Below are 22,393 nucleotides of genomic sequence, written 5' to 3'. Positions count from 1 at the left end.
GTCATGCTGGGTGGTGTGAACATAGCATGCTGGCCACTGTTTTAATGTCTACTACTTGAAGACTAGTTTTGGCTCAGTGGAATGGAAGCTTTCGAATTCTACAGAGAGCTTTATGTCACTTCCTAGAACTTATGCAATGCCATAATCTTGCTTTCAATTGCTTCATACAGCTTTTTTGAATTTGGTTCAAACTCACTTCAGCAGTCAAAAGAACCCCACACTCCAGTTGTACTAAAAAGTATTTAGTAAGCTACTGATTGGGAAGTTCTTGTACTTGGAAATATGAGACAGGTCTGTAATTTTTTATCATAGGCAAACTTCAACTATGACAGTCAAAATGAGAAATGAAAAAAGAAAAGACATAAGATTGAAGGATTTATTTAAGAATATGAAAATGATGATAGAAATGAATAATTTGTAAACAAGAAAAGTCCAACTTAATACTTTGTTGCATAATCTTTCTAGACAATGACAGATTGGTGGGGCAACTCCAGGACCTTAGAATACTTTTCGAAAAGCCACTTCTTCATTGTCTGAGTGCTTTTTGCAATCATTGACATGCAGGAAGACCTACCTAGCCATGCTCCAGCTTCAATGTCCTCACCGATCGAAGGACGTTTCGGCTTAAAATCTCATGATACAAGACCCTGACCATTCTTCTCTTATTATTCACCGTCAGTTTTGCTATGTTCAGACCTAAAGCAGCAGAGGCAGCAGGAGCAGCTAGTTTAAATGCTAAGTCAATTGTTAATGCGCATCAAGGCGCAGCAAAATGTCACGCAGTGCGTTTTGAACAGCAAAAGCAGCTGAGCAGAAGAAGCAGCACGTTGTGAGCTTCTGTGCATCTGACGCGCAGGACGAGCTTCAAACGTAGCAGCAGCTGGAGTTGCAAAAATTTAACTTTTGCTGCTCGACGCGCCCCATCAATCAATCAATCAGAGAAGCTGATCTGGGAGCTGGCAGGGAGAGAGACACATCGCTGATGATACAGATAACTATGGTCACTCGTCTGAAACTGTGTGAAACCGCCAAGAGGCGACCGGACAAGAGGCTGCTGTTAAATGGGATTTCCCATGACAGCGCACCACTGGTATGTGCGGCTGACACAGAGAAATAATATTTGAAGGCAGGATGGTAATCTGGATGAACTGACTGTACTGACAGTGTTTTCAGGTGGACTTTCTCACTTCAAAATAGATTCAAACTACTTTTTACCCACTGATCACAGCAAATATAGCTGCCATTGTTCCGTGCAAAGAAAGGAAAGGATAGCTCCGCCCAACGAACACCGGACCCACTTTTCCACTGAGCAGCTAGAGCAGCAGAGATGCTTCAGTTAGAACTAAACTTGTACAAGCAGCAAAAATTCGGTCTGAACGTAGCATTAGTATGTGACGCGCAGGGTAAATGACAGGTTGCAGACATTGTATCATGTGACCCGCAACTATTTTTCAATATAGCCTACAACAGGGTTGGGCAATTCCAGTTCCTGAGGGCTAGTATCCTCCAACTTTTAGATTTATCCTTGGTCTGACACCTGATTCAGGTGTGTCTTTTGTCTCCGCAGTATTCAGTCAGTTCCTCAAGAGTCCTCAAAATTATTTAATCACCTGATTCAGGTGTGTTGAACCAAAGGCAGAACCAAAAGTTGCACGATACTAGCCTGCAGAAATTGATATTTCCCACCCCTGGCCTACAAACTTAATTTAGTAGCTTTAGGAGTGTATGGTAACATGTATACTACTGTTTCTTTAGGTTTAGGGTAAGGGATGATTTAGTGGTAAGTTTTTTCTTCACTGCTCATGGAGAAATCTTTGGAAGTTCCTGCGACAGCCTGTGATAAACCGAGCGTACCAGTTACTTGCGCCAGAGACGCGATGGGGAATTAACCAAACATCAATATGTGATGAGTTTTCCTCCTGGTGTCATTCAACAGCTCTTTGGTCTTGGCCATGGATAAGGGGTCTGACTCTTTGAGACTGTCGACAGGTGTCTTTTATAATGATAAGAAATGAAAACAGGTGTAATTATTACAGAAGTGTTTCGTTCAGAAAATGTCACGGATCTGTAAAGACCAGATATCTCGTTTATGGATGACCAAATACTTATTACCCACCATAACTTATGAACATAATTCTGCAATGTGATTTCTTCCGTTTTTGTTTTTCCTTGTCAAGTCTTTCATAGTTAAAGTTTCCCTGTAACAACAAATACAGATCTCTCATATACTTCTAAGTAGAAGATCTTGCACAGTCAGGGACTAGCTTCATACATTTTTGTCCCACAGTCCCAAAATATTTTAGTGTAGGAATCAGGGCCCTATCACTTTGATTTGTACATGGTACATTGATTTTCCTGGCCTTTTATGGCTTTTTAAACTTGCACCTCACCTATATATCACATATAACTTAGTTTCTGGACATCTATGGTGTGATTTCTCTGTATGTGTGTATATATGTAACTTATATATAACTTAGGGTGACCAGACGTCCCCGATTTCCGGGGACTGTCCCCGTTTTGGACCACCTATCCCCGGCTAAAGCTGTCCCCGGAAATGTCCCCGATTTTACCGAGGCGAAAAATGTTGCGTGTAGACTGTTATTACGGTAGAGCTGTTGCGCGCAAAAATAGGTATTACGGTAGCTGGTTGCGCTGCTGATAACATAAAGATAAGGAACAGAGTGCACCACAATAAGGGCGGTAATGATCCTTTTGGATGTCAGCTGCCATTAAAAGACAAAGAGGAAGAAGAGCGCATCACTTTTAAAACAGAAGAAGAAAAAGAAGTGGAAGTTCGTTTTTTACAACCTGTGGCAACTGATGGGGAGCTACGCTGAGTGATGGTGAGTGTGTTAATTAATTAATTTTATTCTGATCGGGCTGATCTTGTGATAAATGTTTGGTTTGTGTCCAGGTTAAAACAATAATAAAAAGTAAGACAAGACCACGAGTTGAGCATGAGTAAAAGACGCTGGGTTAAAATGTAGCAAAATGATTGAAAACTCCTTGTAAGGCGCTAATCTGGTACGCTGGTTCTCCAGGGATCAACAAGGGTTTGTATAAAGATGTTTTAGAATGGATAGGTGACCTTTAGTTTATATTTCAGATAGTTATTATAAGTAGAGTTATTTCAATTTGTTTTGATGATTTATGGTTGTGATTTATGAGCATAGACTTCCAGTTTTTGGTGTGTTTTTTTACTGCTCAGTTTGGATATATATGAAAGTTCCTTGTGAAAAAATAGGAGTCAGTAACAGGAGAACTGAATAAGACAAGATCTACATGATTTGAGAATGATGGAGGAAGAGATAATGTTCATTTATTATGTGGTTTTTGCTTGTAGCTCCTAATATTGTGGTAATTAGCATTTTTAGTATTTAGATGAGATATTAATAATAATAAGTTTTCATGTTGCACATCCTAATTTTTTTTGGAGGTGATTTTGATTATATAATGTCTCTGTTTTAGAATAATGTAAGATTGATGCTGGAGGAGTGAGGAAGAAGATAGAAAGACAGAAAGGAGATTGAATGAGAGAGGAGGAAACTAGGAACTCTGATAGAAAAAACGGTTGACAAGAAGGGGAAAAAATTTACTTTGAGGAGTAAAGCAGAGAGCAGGCAGAAGTCAAAAGAGGGCTAGAAACAAAAGCGAAGGTGGAGAGGGAAGAAAACAGACAAGACTGAATGACCAGATGGCTCTTTCAAAGAAGAGGAAGTGTCATTTTACGGAGAAATTACAATCAGAATTTCCATTGGGAAATTATATATGTATATGTTATTGCTGTTTATAAATATGGACTATTCTTGGATTATATACATTGTGTTGATGTTAAGCTTATTCTGCTGTTCAATGGTTAAACTTGTTTAAGATATTTAAAAAGGTTATTTTGCTTTTTACTTGCTATGTCTTCTCTTATATTATTTTACCCAAATTACCAGGGCCACTGCCTCAGACCCTGTTCAGTTAATATTTCTGTTTCAAACATTTAAAATGTATAATATGTATTAATAAAGTTCAAGTGATAAAGCGTTGACATGATTTGAGTGATAAACTAACATATTGAGTGATGTAGTGTGCAAAGTATGCTGTGGAACACAGAGTGGCTGTATACTCAGGTTAGTAGGAAAAATGAACCTGCTACTTTGAGACACACAGGCCCCTGATGTGGCTAGGTGACAGTAAGAAACATATATGAACCTTTACCTGCAGGCTTGACTACTACTTGCTTTTTTTATGTTAATGAAGAAAAAAAATATTTCTTATAGGTATGTACAGTAGATGTAAACAGAATAAGTATTTGTTGCACTTTTTTGAAGAGGTGGGGGAACTCTGTCTCAACAGACAGCCACAGGCATAGAATAAATGTTTGTATTTACTTTTCTAAATTTCTTTTCCTCATGTCACTCTCCCCTTAGGAGGAGGCAGAGCTCTTTGGGCCCGACAAAATTGGAAAGCCCTGCTAATGACCCTTGACCCCTCTGCTCCCACCCCCACCACTTTGCCCCAACCCAGAGACACAGTTCTAGTTTTCTACTAATAACACTATTCATGTTATTAATCTTAGGATACACTAAACGTTTGGAAAGGCACATTCCTGGCTTTTACACTTGATTTTTGTTGTTTAAATATTAATAAATATGTAAAAATATATGAAACCATTACTGTCCCCGTTTCCTAATTTCATCTCGATAAGATGTATTGATTTTTATCCACGAGCAAGAAATGTCCCCAGATTTGATTTCAGAAATCTGGTCACCTTAATATAACTATAAGTATCAACATTAATAAGGACCTCACCTGGACAGACCACACAAACTAGCTTGGAATGTTCAGCATTGGCTGTGGTTTCTCAGGAGATTAGGTCTAGTTTTGTATGTCTCTGAAGATCTTCAGAAACCTCTACAGCTGCGACGTTGAGAGATTTTTGACCAGCTGCATCAGAGTCTGTTGCTCAGCACTACACATCATCATGATTCTGCTGCCCCATCGTTCGAGCATCTATAACTTCAAAGTTCACAGAACACCCACTACAATCCTCAAAGACTCCAACCTCAGCATGGACTCTTCCAACCACTCCCTTTAGGCTTGAGGAACAGAAGTGTGAACTGCAGGACTTCCAGCTTCAGAAGCCCATCACTCCAATGTGCCATTTAAAATACTGATTGATGACTCTCAGTAATTGTGTGGAGTACAGACTAAATTTAACTTTAATATGTTTGATTTGACATACTTACACAATTTTTTTTCTATCTTTTTTTTTACTGGTTTTTACCAGAATTACAACTGATTTTCAGTCAGTTCTTCTTTCAGTTTTTTTAATGTATGTATGATCACTTCTCCTCTCTGGCCTTTAAAGTGTAGAGAAAAAGTGTATTAAAGAGAAAAAACTATTTGTCACTATTGTAAATGACAATAAACTTAAAATTAAAACACAATAAGTCTGAAAATGTAATGAAATTTAGAAAAGTGAAGCATTTTATTATATATTAAAAAAAGCTAAACTAACCATAAAAAGTGCAAAATCACTGAAGAAAAGTTGATTTAAGAAAAAAGTATTGTTACAAACTAAACTTGAAACATATTATATTTAAGTAAACCACACAGAAGAATAAACACAGCTATTATCATTAAGAAAAAACAACAAACACAAGTCAGTAATTTGTCTTCCGCAAAAGTGAAAGCTGTCACTTGTCTTAGGTTGTCATAAAATTTGCATTCCTACAACTTTGGCATATCATTGCAATCTAAAAAATACTCTGCAATTATTATATGTTGTATAATTCCTCCAGACATGGGGATATGGGTACAACAAAATGATTAGTTATTTTTCCTCTTGCTATTTGGTTGTTTAAAACTGGGAGAGAATTGCTACAAATTAGTGTCACTCAAACTGCAAGACACAATCCTCTTCGGTATTATCTTTTTTTTTTTCTTTTTTTTCCACAATGCATACAAAAGACCATATACACAGCAACATTTTGTTTGTGGTTTCAAGGCTTCCACAGAACAAAAGAGTATAATCAACACAACAAAAACACCCTTTTTTTGTAGACATGGAATTCTTATATCCATGATCTTTGATTGGCACTGTGTTGGATACGGCAAACAGTGTAAGGACTTTATTCAAAACAAGTTAATGTATTTGTTTCATGCTAGTAAAAAGTAGTCCCTTCCTCGTTTTCATAGTTTTCGGACAATAACGGAGCCCTACACAGCAGCTAGAAGACAGATAAGCCTCAGTTTCAGTTTTATGTAATTTTAATGATACACTGATTATTCGCAATACTATCAAGAAAGACAGAGCAAAGAGCTCGGTACAGCATTTTCCACCATTCTTTGCAAGTCATTTGCATAAAAGCGGTATAATCAGTGTAATACTGGGACATGAGTTGGAGAGCTCAGAGTGTTTTGTTGATTGTCATGCAACCTGAATTCAAAAGCCAATATACAACCAACACACAAGCTTGTTTATCTGACAAGCTGGATTTGTTTTTGATGAATAGAGCACACAGCCAATGATTTTTTTTTTTTCACAAATACATTCAACACACATTGTGACAATTTTTACCTCCAAAACCACTCTAAATAATTAGGTTACTACGAACATGAGTGTTGAGACTACAAATAAGGACAAGGCTGATTGAAATATAGTACTTTTGCTCAGCTTGCCTGTATTCCAACATATCTAGCGTGACTGATAATTACTGTTGCAAAACCGTGGCTAAACAAAGTTTAACACAAGTCATATTCATTAATTTCTGAAGCGTGGCTGCCTCTAGCTGGCTAAATTTAGTTAAATGTGATCTTTTAGCCCCTACACTTTAAATTTAACTTTAATTGTAAAGAATTTTTATGAGTTCAGTCTCTCTTCTGAAATTGGTTTCGTGCTCCAGCTGAGTTTTCTTTGCATCTTCAATCATCATATAATCATTTGCATATGCAAGGTTGCGTTGTACACTGTGAGCTGCAGAAAGCATTGCTCCTAAATAGAGCATAGTCACCCACATAGTGCTCCTTTGTGCCGGGCAGCTGAGAGTACCGTTACAAGAGATTATTGATCCAGGGGAGGTGGGGATGGCCAATTAGGAAAAAGTGCAGCTTTGTCTGGAACATGCTCTTGTAGCCGCCGTTCCACGTGTCAGTTTCACTGTTACACACTAAACACGATTACTTCTCATTGCCTCTGCTGTTGAACAGACTTTCCCATTAGCTAGAAGGAGACAACCAACAGCCATCCTGCCTAACTGCAATGTTCCTACTAACAGCACATACTGGCTGGGAAAATTATTCCCCGCTGACATTAGATCACATCTCTAATGCATGTTTTATTGTTTAAAATGTCTGTGAAGGCTAAGCCAAGGAAGAGTAAGTTGTTACTCTCAGTATGTTATTGCTTACAAGAAGCTAATTGTTTCTGTTCACAATATTACAAGCATTATTAAAAGCAACATGGTAACTGTTCAATTTTCGTTCAATTTTAGTCAGGCAGGTACAAAATGAGCTGTCTTCTGTGTTTCTTAGTCTTTGTGTCTGTTTTTACACAGCACTGCATTTTTTAAATTGGTCCTTTTTCCTGGAAAGCATGATGGTAAACCCACCAATGTCATTGGGTGCAAAGATGAAGAGTGGTGTTATTGATTGTCAAATTAATCCAATAGCAAATAACAAAATTTCCTAGTAACTATTTTTGAGCATTTAAAGTTGATTTATCATGAAGCATGGGTGTTAATTTAAACTGGGACTCATACTCGCTATCAATGGCTTCATCATGTGCCTCTGCACCAGACTATCAGCACAGTGGCACATATTTATCATTCAGGACTTTGCTGTTAAGCCTCCAGGTTCAAGGACATCCTAACCATATTGCCCCTCTTTATCCCAATGATCAAACAGAGACCTGAAAGCTTCATAGTTCCATCTTGTTTTTTTTTTTCTGTTTTTTTCTTTCTTTTTTTGTTTTCCCCCCTAGTTATGGGGTTGGCTGTATTAACCAAAGATACCTTCTTTCTAGAGCTGAACTGTGACCCTCCTCCAACCCTTCACCTTCATTACACATGTTTCTCTACAGCCCACCTCATTCTTCAATCTCCAGCACCAGTGTAAGATTACAGGGGTGAGGGTGGGGGAAGTCTGTATTCTATATCTACCTCCTCAGGCACTAAAGACCTATTTATTTCTTCATGTCATAAAGTTTTTAATTGTTGCTTTTTTCTCCATGTGAGATTGTCCAGTTTGATATAACACTGTGCCTTATTTCGTTATCCAAAAGACATTTGAACATTTAGTTCTTATTACTCAATTTTTTTAACATATCTATATAAATATATATGTATATATATTTGTTTTTTATTACTTAACTTCTTATTAAATCTTAATACTGATTTAATTGTAAATGGGGACCTCTAATAGTGGTTTGCTAAATACCCACATTAATTGACTGCAACACATTGACTACTTTTGCTGTCAGAATAAAACTTGCAGAAGAATGTTGGAATGATAATATATATATATTTTTTTCATTTGTTTTATGCCTTCCACATCTGCTTGCATTGTAACCAAAGTACCAGAATCAGAATAAAGTTTATTGCCAAGTAGGTTTGCACTTACAAGAAATTTGACTTGGTGTTGATGGTGCAGACAAAGTAGATGTATATATGTACGGAATACAGAATGTACTGTATAGCTACGTACAACATAAAACATGCAATATACTATATGCAACATATAGTACATAGATATATACTATATACATACTAGACAGCATATTAATGTAACGCAGAAGATATGGAGATGCTACATTGGTGTAGTTTGTAGGTTCTGAACGGGGGAGGGAAAGAGACATTGTCATTGTCAAGGTGGTCTCTGGGCCTTGTTGATAAAGCTGGTAGCAGATGGGAAGAAACTGTTCTTGTGGCATGAGGTTTTGGTCCTGGTGGAATGCATCCTCCTTGAACGCTGTTGCTCTTGAAGTCTTAGCCTGTCTATTATTATAAACACAACTAGCTTTCACCTTACACAGCAGCAGTAGCTCTCCATTCCGTCTAGGTCAGAGGTTGGCAATTCCAGGTTCTACTGGTTGATATCCTGCAACTTTTAAATGTAGCTTTGGTTCAACACACCTGAATCCAGTAATTGGATGATTAATAGGACTCTGGAGGAACTGACATACTGAGGAGGTAAATCAGACATTTTATTCTGGGATGTTGGACCAAAGATGGATCTAAAAGTTGCAGGATACAGGCCCGTGGGAACTGGAAATACCCACCCCTGGTCAAGATCTATGGTTTTTGTTATACCTGTTGTGCATACAGTACATCCAACAAGGAAGATTCAGGATGGAAAAGTTATATGTAGAACAGCATAACCAAAAGTCTGAAATCCTGCAAAAAGATTTGTACCAACCATGGTTGAAGGTCCCACCAGTTATGCGAAGAGTATGATATATGTTTGGCAAACTCTGAAAAATGCCATAGAATATTAAGGTCCAAGGCTAACAGGTGATGGCAAACCAACCAAACCCTTTGGTCCACAAGGTAAAAAGAAGGCATATTTGGTCAAAAAGGCAATCCCAATATTTAGAAAAAGAACAACTAAGATGAAACCATGAAGCTCTCAGGTCTATGTTGTAGGCTGCTGGATGTGGTATAGAATCAAATGTTTAAAGAAGGCCATTATGATTTGCTTGCCGATAGTGATATTTTAGCAGCCGAAAATAGCACTGTTCAAAAACAGTTCACAAGCACCTTCATGGAACTTTTCTGTGAAAAATGTCATTTAATAACCAGACTGAACTCAAATTGTTGTAAGAAAAAAAAGAAGGTCAAAAGGTCATTTGCATAGAGAAATACTTTCCTAAATGATTTAACTGCGGCAGCAAATTAGATCTTCAACAGTCAGATGTTATGTAACGGATTTGGACTTTTACAGCAGAATATTAATGGCTTCTCTTATAAAGTCCTTCATTGCCAGACATTTTATCCCTCTGGATTTTGAAAACAAAGCACCAAGCACTTCTGCCTGATGAATAATAGGCCCCCAAAAAGGAGTAGCCTTTGACAGAGAGGCTAGATTTATTTGGCCTTTTCCAGGGTCTCACTTTGCTCCTTTTAATTCACCAGGGAACACAAAAAGGCTCAGTCTTCTGTAACTTTGCTTCATCTCCCTCATTGGGCACTATACTCAACACACCTTTCTCCTTCTGCACACTTTACTTATCTCTCTTTACATCACTCCCTCCTACTCTCACTAAATCCTTTCAAATCATTGATTTTCCAGAGCGTCTATAAAATATTTACAAAGTGTGGGCAGACTTCTTTTTTGAGGACTTTAAAGAAGGGAAGGAGAGATCATTTTGAAAGGCTATGGTATAAGGAGAGAAGGAACAGGGTGGAGGAAAAGCAAAGAGGCACAAAAGGGCACCTAGGTCCATCCAAAGCTGTGGCTTGAATAGCAATGCTTACCTTCAAATAGCTGATGATTATGAATAAATAAACATGCCTTCTATGATAATGAATATTTCTTGTGATGTTTTGAGTATGACCTTTTTTTACTTATTTCTCTATAGATTTTTATTTTTTTTCACTCTCTATACTAGCTCAGCACTTGGAACTAACTAGCTCTGTTGATGTTACAAAGTCAAAAATTAAAGTCCACTGAGTGGTTGCATAAACAATAACATTACCTTCATGAAAAAATAGGAACAGTTTTAATCTCTACTTTTAAAGTTCAGACTTCAGACAGAAAGAAGATCAATTTTATCAGACAAAGAAAACATCACAAACAGTATTCAGATATAAATATTCAATTGATCAAAGCTTGATCAGGAGAGTAATTATGATCCGAGCCAAAGTTTTTGGTTCACTGTGCAAGTATTATTTTTTTCCATTCCAAAACTCCATCCATGTATTTTCTTTACCAGTGGGGGACTTGAAAGCTTGCAGTCTGAAAATGACTTTGTTTATTAGTGCAAGCCAGTTTGGTCTACTTATTATTTATGCTCAGTTGAACAACAATATTTCATTTGGAAATATTCATTTATCACCACAGCCTGACAGGGCTAGTATGGAGAGGTAAAAATACCCAATCAAGAAGTATTTTATTAAAAAATAAATAGATTGTTTTGTACCCTTGATGCTTGTAGGAGAAACAACAACCATATTTAAACCATGGCTGAAAAAGGTAGGCCTTACTCTACAACAAATCATTTTTATTAACAGCCTTAAATAAAACTGCAGGGTTAAGCTAACAAAGTTGAATAGAGCAACAAATGGCCATGTTAAAAAGAATACCCAATGACGCAAAAATTATTATGGCATTGTTTTTATTAGTGAGCTATTTTATTTTAGTTTAAACGTACTTAATATGGGTTCCTTTAAGTATTTTCAGTAATACCTGGCTTATCTATAGCAGAAAGATTGTAAAGCATTTGTTTTGTTGGAAGGTAAACACATATTTTAGTGATGGAACTTAACTTATGTTTATATTTGTGTTTATTAGGAGACATAAATGTTCTATCAGAGAATGAAATTGAAGACTACATTTAAAATGTACTGTTTATTTTTGTTCAATATGATTTTTTGACTTGTTTCTATTCTCTTTACGCATAAAGTCCTGACTTTATGGGTGCTGATGAGATGAATTTATTCATCCATTCGTTGTCCCTGCTTATTCCGTCAGGGTCATGGATGGGCCGATGCCTATATCGGCCAGTCTATGGATGAGTGGAGAGGTACACCCTGGACAAGTGACCAGTCTGTCACAGGGCAGATTTATTCATTCTTTTTAACTAAATTGGCACTACAGAGTGATTGAAATCTGCTCTCCAACAATTTCCAAAAACATTAATTTGTGGTGTGAGAGAGACACTCTTAATGAACCCGATCTGGATGGTTACCTAGATATTATTGTTTCTGGCATGAGTGAATTGGTACATATCCATGAATAGACCCATTTTAGGAGGAAATACAATCTTAAAATCCATGATGGATGGATGGATGGATGGATGGATGGATGGATGGATGGATGGATGGATGGATAATTTTGCTGCTGTCCTGTGTAGCTTTATTATATTGTTCTATTGTTGTTTTGGACTGGTTTAAACTGAATGGTAACTGAGGGTTGAATTGTTTTGCTGCAACCACATCTTCAAGGAAAATATCCAATCCCAAAATAGACCTTCAAAAATATAGTTTCCTCCACTGAACTTACATAATGTGAATAATTGCATTCTATTTAAACCATGCTGTAGGCATTGCTAAAGGGGGATGTTGCCATGCAAGACTGTAATCAGCAACTCTAAACCTGTTTTACTCCAGGTGGGAGGGACAATGTACAACACTGGCCGTCATGTCTCTCTGCGACTCGAAAAGGAGCATCTGGTTAACATCTCCGGAGGCCCAATGACATACAGCCATCGTCTGGAGGAGATTCGACTACACTTCGGCAGTGAGGACGGCCAGGGCTCTGAACACTTGCTCAACGGACAGGCTTTTTCTGGAGAGGTGTGTGAATGCTGTTTTCTTTTTTTGCATTCAAAATGTTGGAATTGGAATTAGAAATTGTCAATGCAATGAGAATACTCTAGAGAAGAGTTCCTCACCTGAGATCTACTAAGTCTGGTGTCCTGCACTTTTTAGATATGTCTATTTCAACAAAGCTGATTTAAATAATAAGCTGATTTGCCGGACTCTGGACAAATTGACTACATGCTGATGGGGTCGTTCAGCTACTTGATAAATATGAGAAAGCAGAGACACATCTAAAAAGTGCAGGATACTGGACCTGGAATACCACAACTGAGTAGCTCTGCTCTAGAGAATCCAGTCGGACTGACAAGAAGATGCTTACCATAAATAGTGGACCCTTGCTCTGAAGAGCAGGATCTGCAATTTTACTGACTTTTAAACTTTGGTATGCATGGGTGTAGAAAACCTCCCTGTGCCTATACTTAGCAAGCTGGAAAGCTGTTTTTCTATTTAACTCATTATCCGTTACACAAGAATGAGCAATGTAGGTAGTGCCTAAATGTAGTCATAACATTATGGCCAATAAGGAGTAAGAAAGTAAAGAACACTGATCATATGTTTCTCCTGGCAGAAAAAGAATATGTTAGACTTTATAATGAGATTTTATCCTAAAAATTGATCTCTTAGACATTAAAATTGGGCGAAGCAGAAATTTAAGTCTGAATGAAAGGCTTCAAAATGCACTGTACTATAGTCATGATGCACCATTTGCTTGAGAAAGTGTTAACAATGGGCAAATGGATGCCACAACCAGAGAATGGAACAAGTTTGCCTGTATTTATTCTTTTATCTAAGTATTGCTTTAGACCAAACGTGACCTTTCTAGAATGTTATCGCCCAGATCTTAATCCAGTCGAGTGTCAGTGAAATGTGTTGGTATACAAAGGGGGCCCTCATTGCACTAACAGGACTTAAATGATCTAGTGCCTTAGTGGCAGATATCTCAGGGCTCAATCAGGGCTCTTTCACTTTTGATGTGCCGTTTCCTAGTCAAGCTCTTAACCTCACTCCTATGGACTATGATGACACCAGGGAGAAAATAACCCTTGGAGAAATGAATATTTCTGGGTTTCCTTTTTAGTAACATATATTTTGCCTTTACATATCCCAGCTATTTATAGTAGGTTATATAGAATTAGTGTTCGTTAAAACCTTTTTATAGCTCTCACAAAATATAAAATCCTTACCAATTAGCATTAGCTTTTCTTAGAAATAACATGTTTGTTTGTTTTTTGAATTTTTTTAAGCCATGTAATTAGTATTGACCAAAAGCCATTTTTACCATTGTCAGTAGCATCACCACTGAAAAAGCTGTCATTTGGAAATATGGAAGAGTATATAATTGGTGTGTATTTTTTAGTCTCAATTTTACACACTTTTCAAAATTAAACAGGAAAGTGCTTGATTATTAAGAGTTTATAATCATAAATAAGCTTAATAAGAGTTTAGAATCATTCTGTTTTTGTTTGTTTTTGTAATTTTAACTGGATTTGATTAATCAGCATTCAGAGCCATTTCATATTAAGAGGTTTTCACTCAGTGACCCGGACAGCTTACCATAAAGTCTGCTCTCTTGCAGAATATGCAGAAGGGGAATTCCTGATTTTCACTTTATAACCCCAGACTTCAGCTGTAGTTATACAGTAGCAAAGTGATCCAAACCAAAAACTGTAACAGCTCAAGTTTAAAATCACAAAAAAGTTTTGGAAGCTAGATCTACCGTAAGTTGAATTATTATGGAAAGACGGTTTATGCTCCAAAACCCTCTAATATGACTGAATAAAGCAATTTTGCAAATAAAAGTGAGCCAGATAAAATATTCAGTGCCAGCCGTCAGATATTACTTGATACCCATAGTTGTTACTAATCTTGGCACAACCAGTTATCAGGTTTAGGAAGTATTTACTTTTTAACGTAGCCTTCGGTTGGTTGGGATATATTTTTGCCATCAGATTATCTCTGTTTGATATTTCTTCATTTGAACTGAAAATATTTATGTGAGACAAGACTGAATGTGAAAGGGGACAAAAACCTTCTTTCATGAGCCTGTACTGTGATAGAAATTGTCCATGACTAAATGTCTTCAGCAATTTTTTTATTTTATTTTATTTTTTGGTTTGCTCTGCTACGCTCAAGCTTCAGTGGATGTTGCAGTTCATGGTCCATTTTAGTCATCTGCCAAGCTTGCTTTTACCCCACTTCTTGCAATTTCATGTAATTTTGTACAACTCAAAATGATACAGGCAGCCCCTCTTTGGAGTAACTTGAATTACAACCAGTGAAGTCAAGCTAAATTGAATGTGGAGGGATCCTTAGAGAGCCAAGACCTGTACTCAGTTCATTTCAGCATCCAGACTGCAAGGTGTCATTCAGAATTTGTTGGGCTTTAACAAACATTTTGTGGTAAAACCAGAGGTTATTTGGTATTATTACACCCATCGATATATCTATAAAAATTTGATATCTATTAAAATTTGTGGCAGATTTTAAAGATCTGAACAGATTATGAATAAATGTAGAGATAAGAGTATGTAATTCTTCCTATTTATATAGGGAGATGTGTGATATCTGATACATCTACAATAGCATGATGATTCGATATATATTTACTTGGCTAGAGTTTTAGGCACTCTGTTTTTTTTCCATCTGGGGTTGGATTTTTGTTGGGGTCTGATGTCCATCATGTCTAAGCTGCATTCAGTGGGTTGAAGTCAAACTACTTTGCACCTATTTGCAGTCTTATGAATACATTTAATCTAACATTGGGCTGCACGGTGCTGCAGTTTGTAGAACTGTTGCTCTGCAGCAAGAAGGTCCTGGGTTTAATTCCAAGCCTAATGTCTTTCTGCATTAAGTGTTTTCATGTTATCCCTGTGAAAGTACTCTCTGTGTACTCTGGCTTCCTACTCTGGTTACCCCAGTCCAAAAACTGGGGTAACTAAATTGCCCTTTGGTGTACTGTATGTGTATGCATGGTTGTATGTGCTGCCCTGTGGTAAACTAGTGACCTGTCTAGGTTGAACCCCACATTTTGCCTATAGACTACTGGGACCCTGACAAAAAGGCAGCAGAAGATAAATGGATGGCACTTAACATTTGGTAAATTCCCTTTAATTTTTATTTTTATGTTTTAAGTCACTCTGAATCAAGCCGACTGAATTGGAGGGAAGAATTAGACCAAAGACTACTCCAACACCAGTGTTTGACCTGTGCACTTCTAGAAGGTCAAAAATGATCAGAGGCACACTTCTAAACCTTTTGGAAAGTCTTCCTGAAAAAACTGAAGTTATATCTTCAAAGCATTGACTGACATTATATTAAACCCAATGGATTAGGAATGGGGTGTCACTCAAGTTTATATGCAGGTGAAGATAGACTACCTAATAATTGTGGCAATATAGTGCACATTGTGTTATATGACATGTTTTAGACACATCTAATTTCCTTCTCTTTAAAATTGCATCTTGTCGTCTCCTGTACATTTGTAACATTCTTAATTTAGGCACTTGCTAATGTGCTCCGTTTCACCTGATTCTGGTTGTCAAAGGTTTTTTGCAACACCTACAGCCTGCAGGGAGTCATATGACATTCTTAATGAGCTTTCACATCGTGGCAGCAATTTTTGCATCAGTGCTTTGGGCAGGAATAAAGTTGTCTTGGTGGTGACAGTTCAGCATTTAACTCTGTACACAGAGCTCCCTCACGGCACACACCTGAACTCACACTGCTGAGCTCTGGCATGCTCAATTTTTTTGACGAGTGAAACAATTAGCTTTCTTGGCTTTGATTGTTCAACAGACTCATGAGTCAGTCATGCCACTGCATTCCGCCTGCATCATTATATGAATAACCAATTTGTGTGGCAACAAAATAATTGCAGCCTTGACAGGGAAATTTATTATAATTAATGATAATCATTTATCCTCCCTTAGAGAGAGAGATATTCTAATACCAACAAAACATGTTTACTGTGTCCTTGGGAGGATGGAGAGCTCTGAAATCCAAGCCTAAAAGCATGTGTATCACCTCCCCTTCACCCCTTTCATGTTTTATTTCACCTCTGTCTTTACTTCCTGACTTACTCTGTAAGGGTGAACTTTGTGTTTGAGGACTGCAGAGCCAGAGAAAAAAGATTTCACAGATATGTAGAGCTAAAATGTGAGGTTTTATGGAGTGTCCTCTAGGCCGGTAGAAATAAGGGGGAAAGGTTATGTTGACAGCAGATTTCCATTTTCAAATGGATATGTGGGACAAATCCAACTTCAAAATATCCACTGTTATACCTTACAACAATTATAATGCAGCTTGAAATCTGGGATATAAAGAGAAAATAGTGCTGCCAGTGTTTGCCCTGGACCTTTCCTCTCAGGTTACAATAACTTGCTTAAAACTTGCATTTCTTTTTACCAAGATACAAACATTATACCAAGGCCACAACATTGAATAATACAGAAACAGAATTTTCTATTATTAAGTGATTATGCTTGGCTTGCTGGGGATCAAATAAAAGATTTTTATAAAAAATAAATAAAACACACACACACACACACACACACAAACAGTAAGTAGAAAATCATTGCTTATTTGCAAACATCCCATCAATACACAAAATTTTAAGAAAATTCTTTTTTAAATCCACACTCTTTAAATTTCTATATTATCGTTTTTTTTTAAAGAGACACACTTCTCATCTATTTAACCAACTTTGTTTCCAATTCTAATAGGAAAAAAACTTTGTTAAAATAAATGTAAAACAGTTTGCCAAGGGTAGAAGTAATTTAGGCTTACCTGCTTCTTAAATAATTATAAAAGAACTGGTACAACTTAAGAAAGGTATTTTTTGTCTTTTTACATCCTTCTTTAAATAGTCTTCTGTCTGTCTTCTAGTTACAGTATTGTTTTAACTTTCTGATTTTCTTTCTCTTTTTCTTTCTAGTCTTTTAATTCATTTTTCTTCATATTATTTAATCCAGTATGTAAGTCTGCTGTCTTATATCCACATGTTTTGCCACTGCAGTGCCTAAATTTCTCAATTGTTTGGGAAAGGTATGCTCATAAAAGGTATTTATATTCTATTCTACTTGAATGAGCATAGGCATAAATAAGAGGACATTTTCAAGCCACTATTTGGAGATGTTCTGCGTTCCTTAATTGGTGTTTTGCAAAGATCATGATCAGATGGGATTTGACTTAGACTCACTGCCATTAAACCTCTGAGATACTAATAAATAGTCAAAGTCAATTTGGATTAAGGAGCGCCAATAGAGCGATGGTCATTTTCTTATCTCTGAATGCCAATTTTACTGATATGAGTGCACAAGTCAAGAGACTTGGCAGGTTTTTGAGTAAAGTTAGGAGATGAGAAAGAACCATTTCATACTTTGGCTTTTAGTTATATAATTAAATCATTACAAAAATTCAAACTTAATATTTAGCACATCTTCTTCTACTTAGGTTTTATTTTCTGAAGCAAATATTAAATTCTTAAAGGGATTTACCCTGATATTTACTCTATGAGAGTGATTTGTTTGCCTAACTGAGTGCATTACAGTGTAGCCGAAGTGAGCAATGACATTTACCTTTAGGGCAGAAGTACAAGTGTTTAAATCTTTTGCGTGAGGTTTATAAGTGTTGTCAACTGAACTAAGCTTTAAACTTTCGATGCACTCAGCCGGTGAGGGAAAGTCTAGGAAGACCTTGGCTAAAAGCTGTAAACTTTAAAGGTCTGCCAAAAGTGCCACACACTGGCCAAAAGTTTGATCAATATAATTTATTACATTTTAACTGTGAAATGTTGATGATGTTTCAAATTCCCCTCCAACCAGTTTTGTGTCCCAAAGCCATGTAATAGAGGTCATGTATATCTGAAATATACACTTCCACTGCAGCTGTACCCAACCTTTTTCTTCACAGCTGATTTGCAAAGTTTGCTAAATAATAACTGAGTATAAAGGCTGAAGTTTAAAATGAGAAGGCATGAGATGTAAGGCAAAAGATGTATCACTAAAAGTTGTATTTTATGCTAAGAACAGTGCACACCTCCAACTTTTTTCTTTCTGAATAGAAAGTATCCTTGATTTATGTCACAGTTCTGTCCCATAGATAAATCCCCACACAAGTTTAGTTACTTTACACTCCAATAAGATGTTCCTGATCCCCAGCTCTTGTTTTTCTCTATTCGCAGATTGAAAGGTGGCTATACACGCCCTTGAAACATGAACAAGAAGAGCAATATCAAAACTTTTGGAAGCTGAATATCCTTCTGAAATGGCAACATGTGGGAGTGATGGTGAACTGGTTGGTTTGTGTGCATATACACGTGTGTGTGTGTGTGTGTGCGTGTGCATGGCCTACAAGGCTGTGTGTGTATTTAGCGTATGCGTGTTTGTTTGGCTCTGCTCCCCTGAAGCTGCTTCACCGCCTAATCTGAAAATGAAACACCTTGCTCATCCTGCTAAAATATTCCAAATAATATTTCTCCACAAGGCTGACTTATGTTTTTGCACAGTGAGAGAACATTCAGCCACCTTTATTATCCTCTGATATAAGCAACAGAAGGAATAGGGTTACAACATAACAAAATCTTGGAAACTAGTATTTTTTTAACCTATTTAATTGTATGGGTACTAAGTTTATCAAAGATTCATTGAAGATTCTTTTTTTTTCCCTCTGCAGTGCTGCTGTTTGGTTGATTTTGTTACTTTGAGGAAACTTGGGACAGGTGATCAATCACAGGAAAGAATTTGTCCATTTAATCTTTCTGCCACTGCCATGTTACAGTAAGGCCACACTTACTGCATCAGGATGTTTGCTGGAGTTGGTTTCAAGAAAGTACTTTTGGGTTTTTCCACCACTCATTTCTCTTGTTCCCCTTCGGCGACATTGGCAAGAATTTTCCTTTTTTGTAAAGAATCAAATAAAAGCTAGATCAAGCACCAGTTCTTGTTTTGCTTTTGATGAGTATGATTGAAAAACTCTATACTCTATTATACTGAAATTATGAATCACACAATTTATATTTAGTTTAATGGATTATCATCATAAATAAGGTACATATTTTTAGACAGTTTGTATTGCAGTTTTGTAACTTTACATACTTATTGTAGGGCTTTTAAAAGGCGAAACATCTTGAATTATACTTTAGTTCCCCTACAAAAAATAAGTAAATTGATAATAAAACTAATTCATTGCAATGCAATAATTTAAGCAGATCCAAATGTATTAAGACTGGCGTCCTTTGATAGTAGTTTTATTAGACACAATTAAAATCCTCTATGGTTTGTAAATCTTTATCTACCTAGAGACACGGCCACTGTTCTGTGCTTTCAGGCCTAGCACTACAGCTGCACTATGCTGAATATCCATTTTGAGAATGATCCCAAAGCAGGGGTAAGAATATTTTGAAGACATCTTGCTGGAAATTCCTATGAATTGTGAAGACTAGTGACAAATCCAGGTTTAATAATACCTGATTCAAAGATGCATTTGGTATCCTTAAAACTTTTTTTCTGAGTTTATTCCTGCAATACCAAGAAAATATAGTGCCCATATTCATGTAGATTTAACATCTATCTGTTGCTCCTGCTTTATAATTGAGCCTTTGGCCATCTAGTACTCCAAGTATTCTTGCAAATCCTAGAGTTTAGCAAGTCTTTGTGATTTGTGTTATCTGTCATTTGTTTGGTGTTCTGGGAGTGATGAGAACAAACCTACAAAGAAACCAGATTCAAAATAAATACACATCAACCGCAACGGAAAGCACACAGAAATGCATTTACTTAATACAATATATTACAGTCACGGATTTAATAGGTAATCTAGGTTATATTCGAAAAACTAATATTACATCTCTAATCCACATATCTTTTACAGTACAGACATAATAAGGTGACATAAATTTGACACAAAGCAAAGAGAAGTGATGGACGACATACTAAACATTTTGCACAGCATTCCGATGCTTCACTCCTTTTTTTTTTCCATAAGGGTTATACATCAGAACCTGTGTAGGTTAATCTGTTTGCCAAAGTCTCCACTTCTGACTCCTGCCAAATCCTGTTAGCACAGATCCTCATCGTTTGCCCTACTGATGATGGGACTATCCGAGATGAACATCTTTTATTTGGGCTCAGTGCTGTCTGATCCAACTGGAATTAACACAACCACCAGGCACTAGCCCCAGGTCTGGCTCCACTGTGAGGTCAAGGCTCAGGTTTACCCAGCAACATCATGTCTTGTAATGAAGACAGAGCTGAGCAAAAAAGAAGAGCTCTAATTTTACCAGTTAGTCTACAGGTGATGACCAAAATATTAAGATCCTAGATACAAGGGTGGCAGGGAACTCCTTTAGAGATAGGGTGAGGAACTCTGCCATCCAGGAGAGGTCAGTTCAAAAGTAAAACAAGAACTGGTGCTTGATCCAGCTTTTATTGGATTCTTTAGAAAAAAAGGAAAATTCTTGCCAATGTCGCCAAAGGGGAACAAGAGAAATGAGTGCTGGAAAAACCCCATCCAAAAGAGTCAGTTCACGTGGTACCAGTTGAGGGGGTACTAGTTGAGGGGGTACCATCTGTACTAGATGCCTTCTGGATGCCTCCCTTGGGAAATTTTCTAGACATTTCTTCCTAGGAGGAGGCCCAGGCCACAGCCCAGTGTCTCTCAGGTGGCCTTGGAACATCTTGGGCTTCCCCCAGAGGAGCTGCAGGAGGTGTCTGAGCATCTCTGCTGCCCCCATGATCCAGACCTGGACAATCAGAAGGTGACAAGTATAAGTATGGGTATGCATCAGGCTCCATGGTGGTGCAAAGAAGTTAGTTAGATGAAGAAACATCTTGGTTTCACATCTAGGCTAGGGTCTTACTGTCAGCACCACATTGGCAGACCTCTATTTGTTAAAAAGGGGTTGGTTTAGAGGTATGATGTGAACTAACAATTTCAAGGTTGTTCGGTGGTGCAGTATGTAACACAGTTGCCTTGCATCAAGAAGATTCTGGGTTCAATTCCAAGCATGGGGTCTTTCTGCATGGAGTTTGCATGTTCTCACTGTGCATGCATGGGTTCTCTCCATATACTCCAGCTTCCTTCCATGGTCTAAAATAATCACTTTTAGGTTAATTGGTGTCTCTAAATTGTGCTTACGTACACGTGTATCCCAAACCGGCCACTAAACAGTGACCCTAAGCACTAACCCTCCATTTACGGTTTACGGTTTTCCACGGAGGGTCCGCCACATTAAAGGCCGTCCCAAACCACGTAGTGGGTAGGGCGAGTCTGCATCAATGCAAATCTTGCTGCAACTTCATCACAATGACAGAAAATCTGTTAGGTATATGAAAAAAACCATAAAAGGGAAGATCCTCATCGAAATTGTTTTATCTGACCATACATATTTGTTTTAAGAAAGGGGCAAATGTTAAAATTTTTGGAACCCTGTGCCACAGAGCTACAACCATGCACTAGAGGTAATCACTGTGTTGCCATATGCCATGCTTTCCTTTCCTGTGGGAAGGAAGAAGTCTTACCCTTCCTAACCCCCTCCCTGTCCCTACCCCCCCTTACTTCACCTCTTGTAAAGCGACCTTGGGTGTCCTGAAAGGCGCTATATAATTCAAAGTTATTATTATTATTATTCCCATTCTCAGTTATACCCCCCCACCTTCAATCAAGTTGCCATCCACAGCCGCGATTGTGACGTCATTGCAAGTGCATTTGATAGTTAAGGGTTAGTGCTTAGGGGTCAGTTTGGGACTCAGTCTATGTCTTAGTGCATCTCTGTGATCACCTGCAACAGACTTATCACCTGTCCAGGGTGTTCCCCGTATTTTGCCTATATACTGCCGGAATAGGCACTAGCCCACCACAACATT

At 37.5% G+C, this 22,393-nt stretch overlaps 1 protein-coding gene across 2 annotated transcripts in view; it reads left to right on the top strand.

Moving 5' to 3' along the window:
- Positions 1 to 22,393, top strand: part of ca10a (carbonic anhydrase Xa) — a 374,229-nt gene that overhangs the window by 296,796 nt on the left and 55,040 nt on the right. For both annotated transcript variants that reach the window (XM_038277949.1, XM_038277948.1), the window contains exon 4: positions 12,318 to 12,503. In XM_038277949.1, coding sequence (XP_038133877.1) covers positions 12,318 to 12,503 — 186 coding nt within the window. The remainder of the gene's footprint in view (positions 1 to 12,317; positions 12,504 to 22,393) is intronic.

This window comes from Cyprinodon tularosa, unplaced genomic scaffold (genome assembly GCF_016077235.1).
Source record: "Cyprinodon tularosa strain WSP-4 unplaced genomic scaffold, ASM1607723v1 ctg136, whole genome shotgun sequence".
Lineage (NCBI taxonomy): Eukaryota > Metazoa > Chordata > Actinopteri > Cyprinodontiformes > Cyprinodontidae > Cyprinodon > Cyprinodon tularosa.
This window is presented reverse-complemented; position numbering and strand designations above follow the sequence as displayed.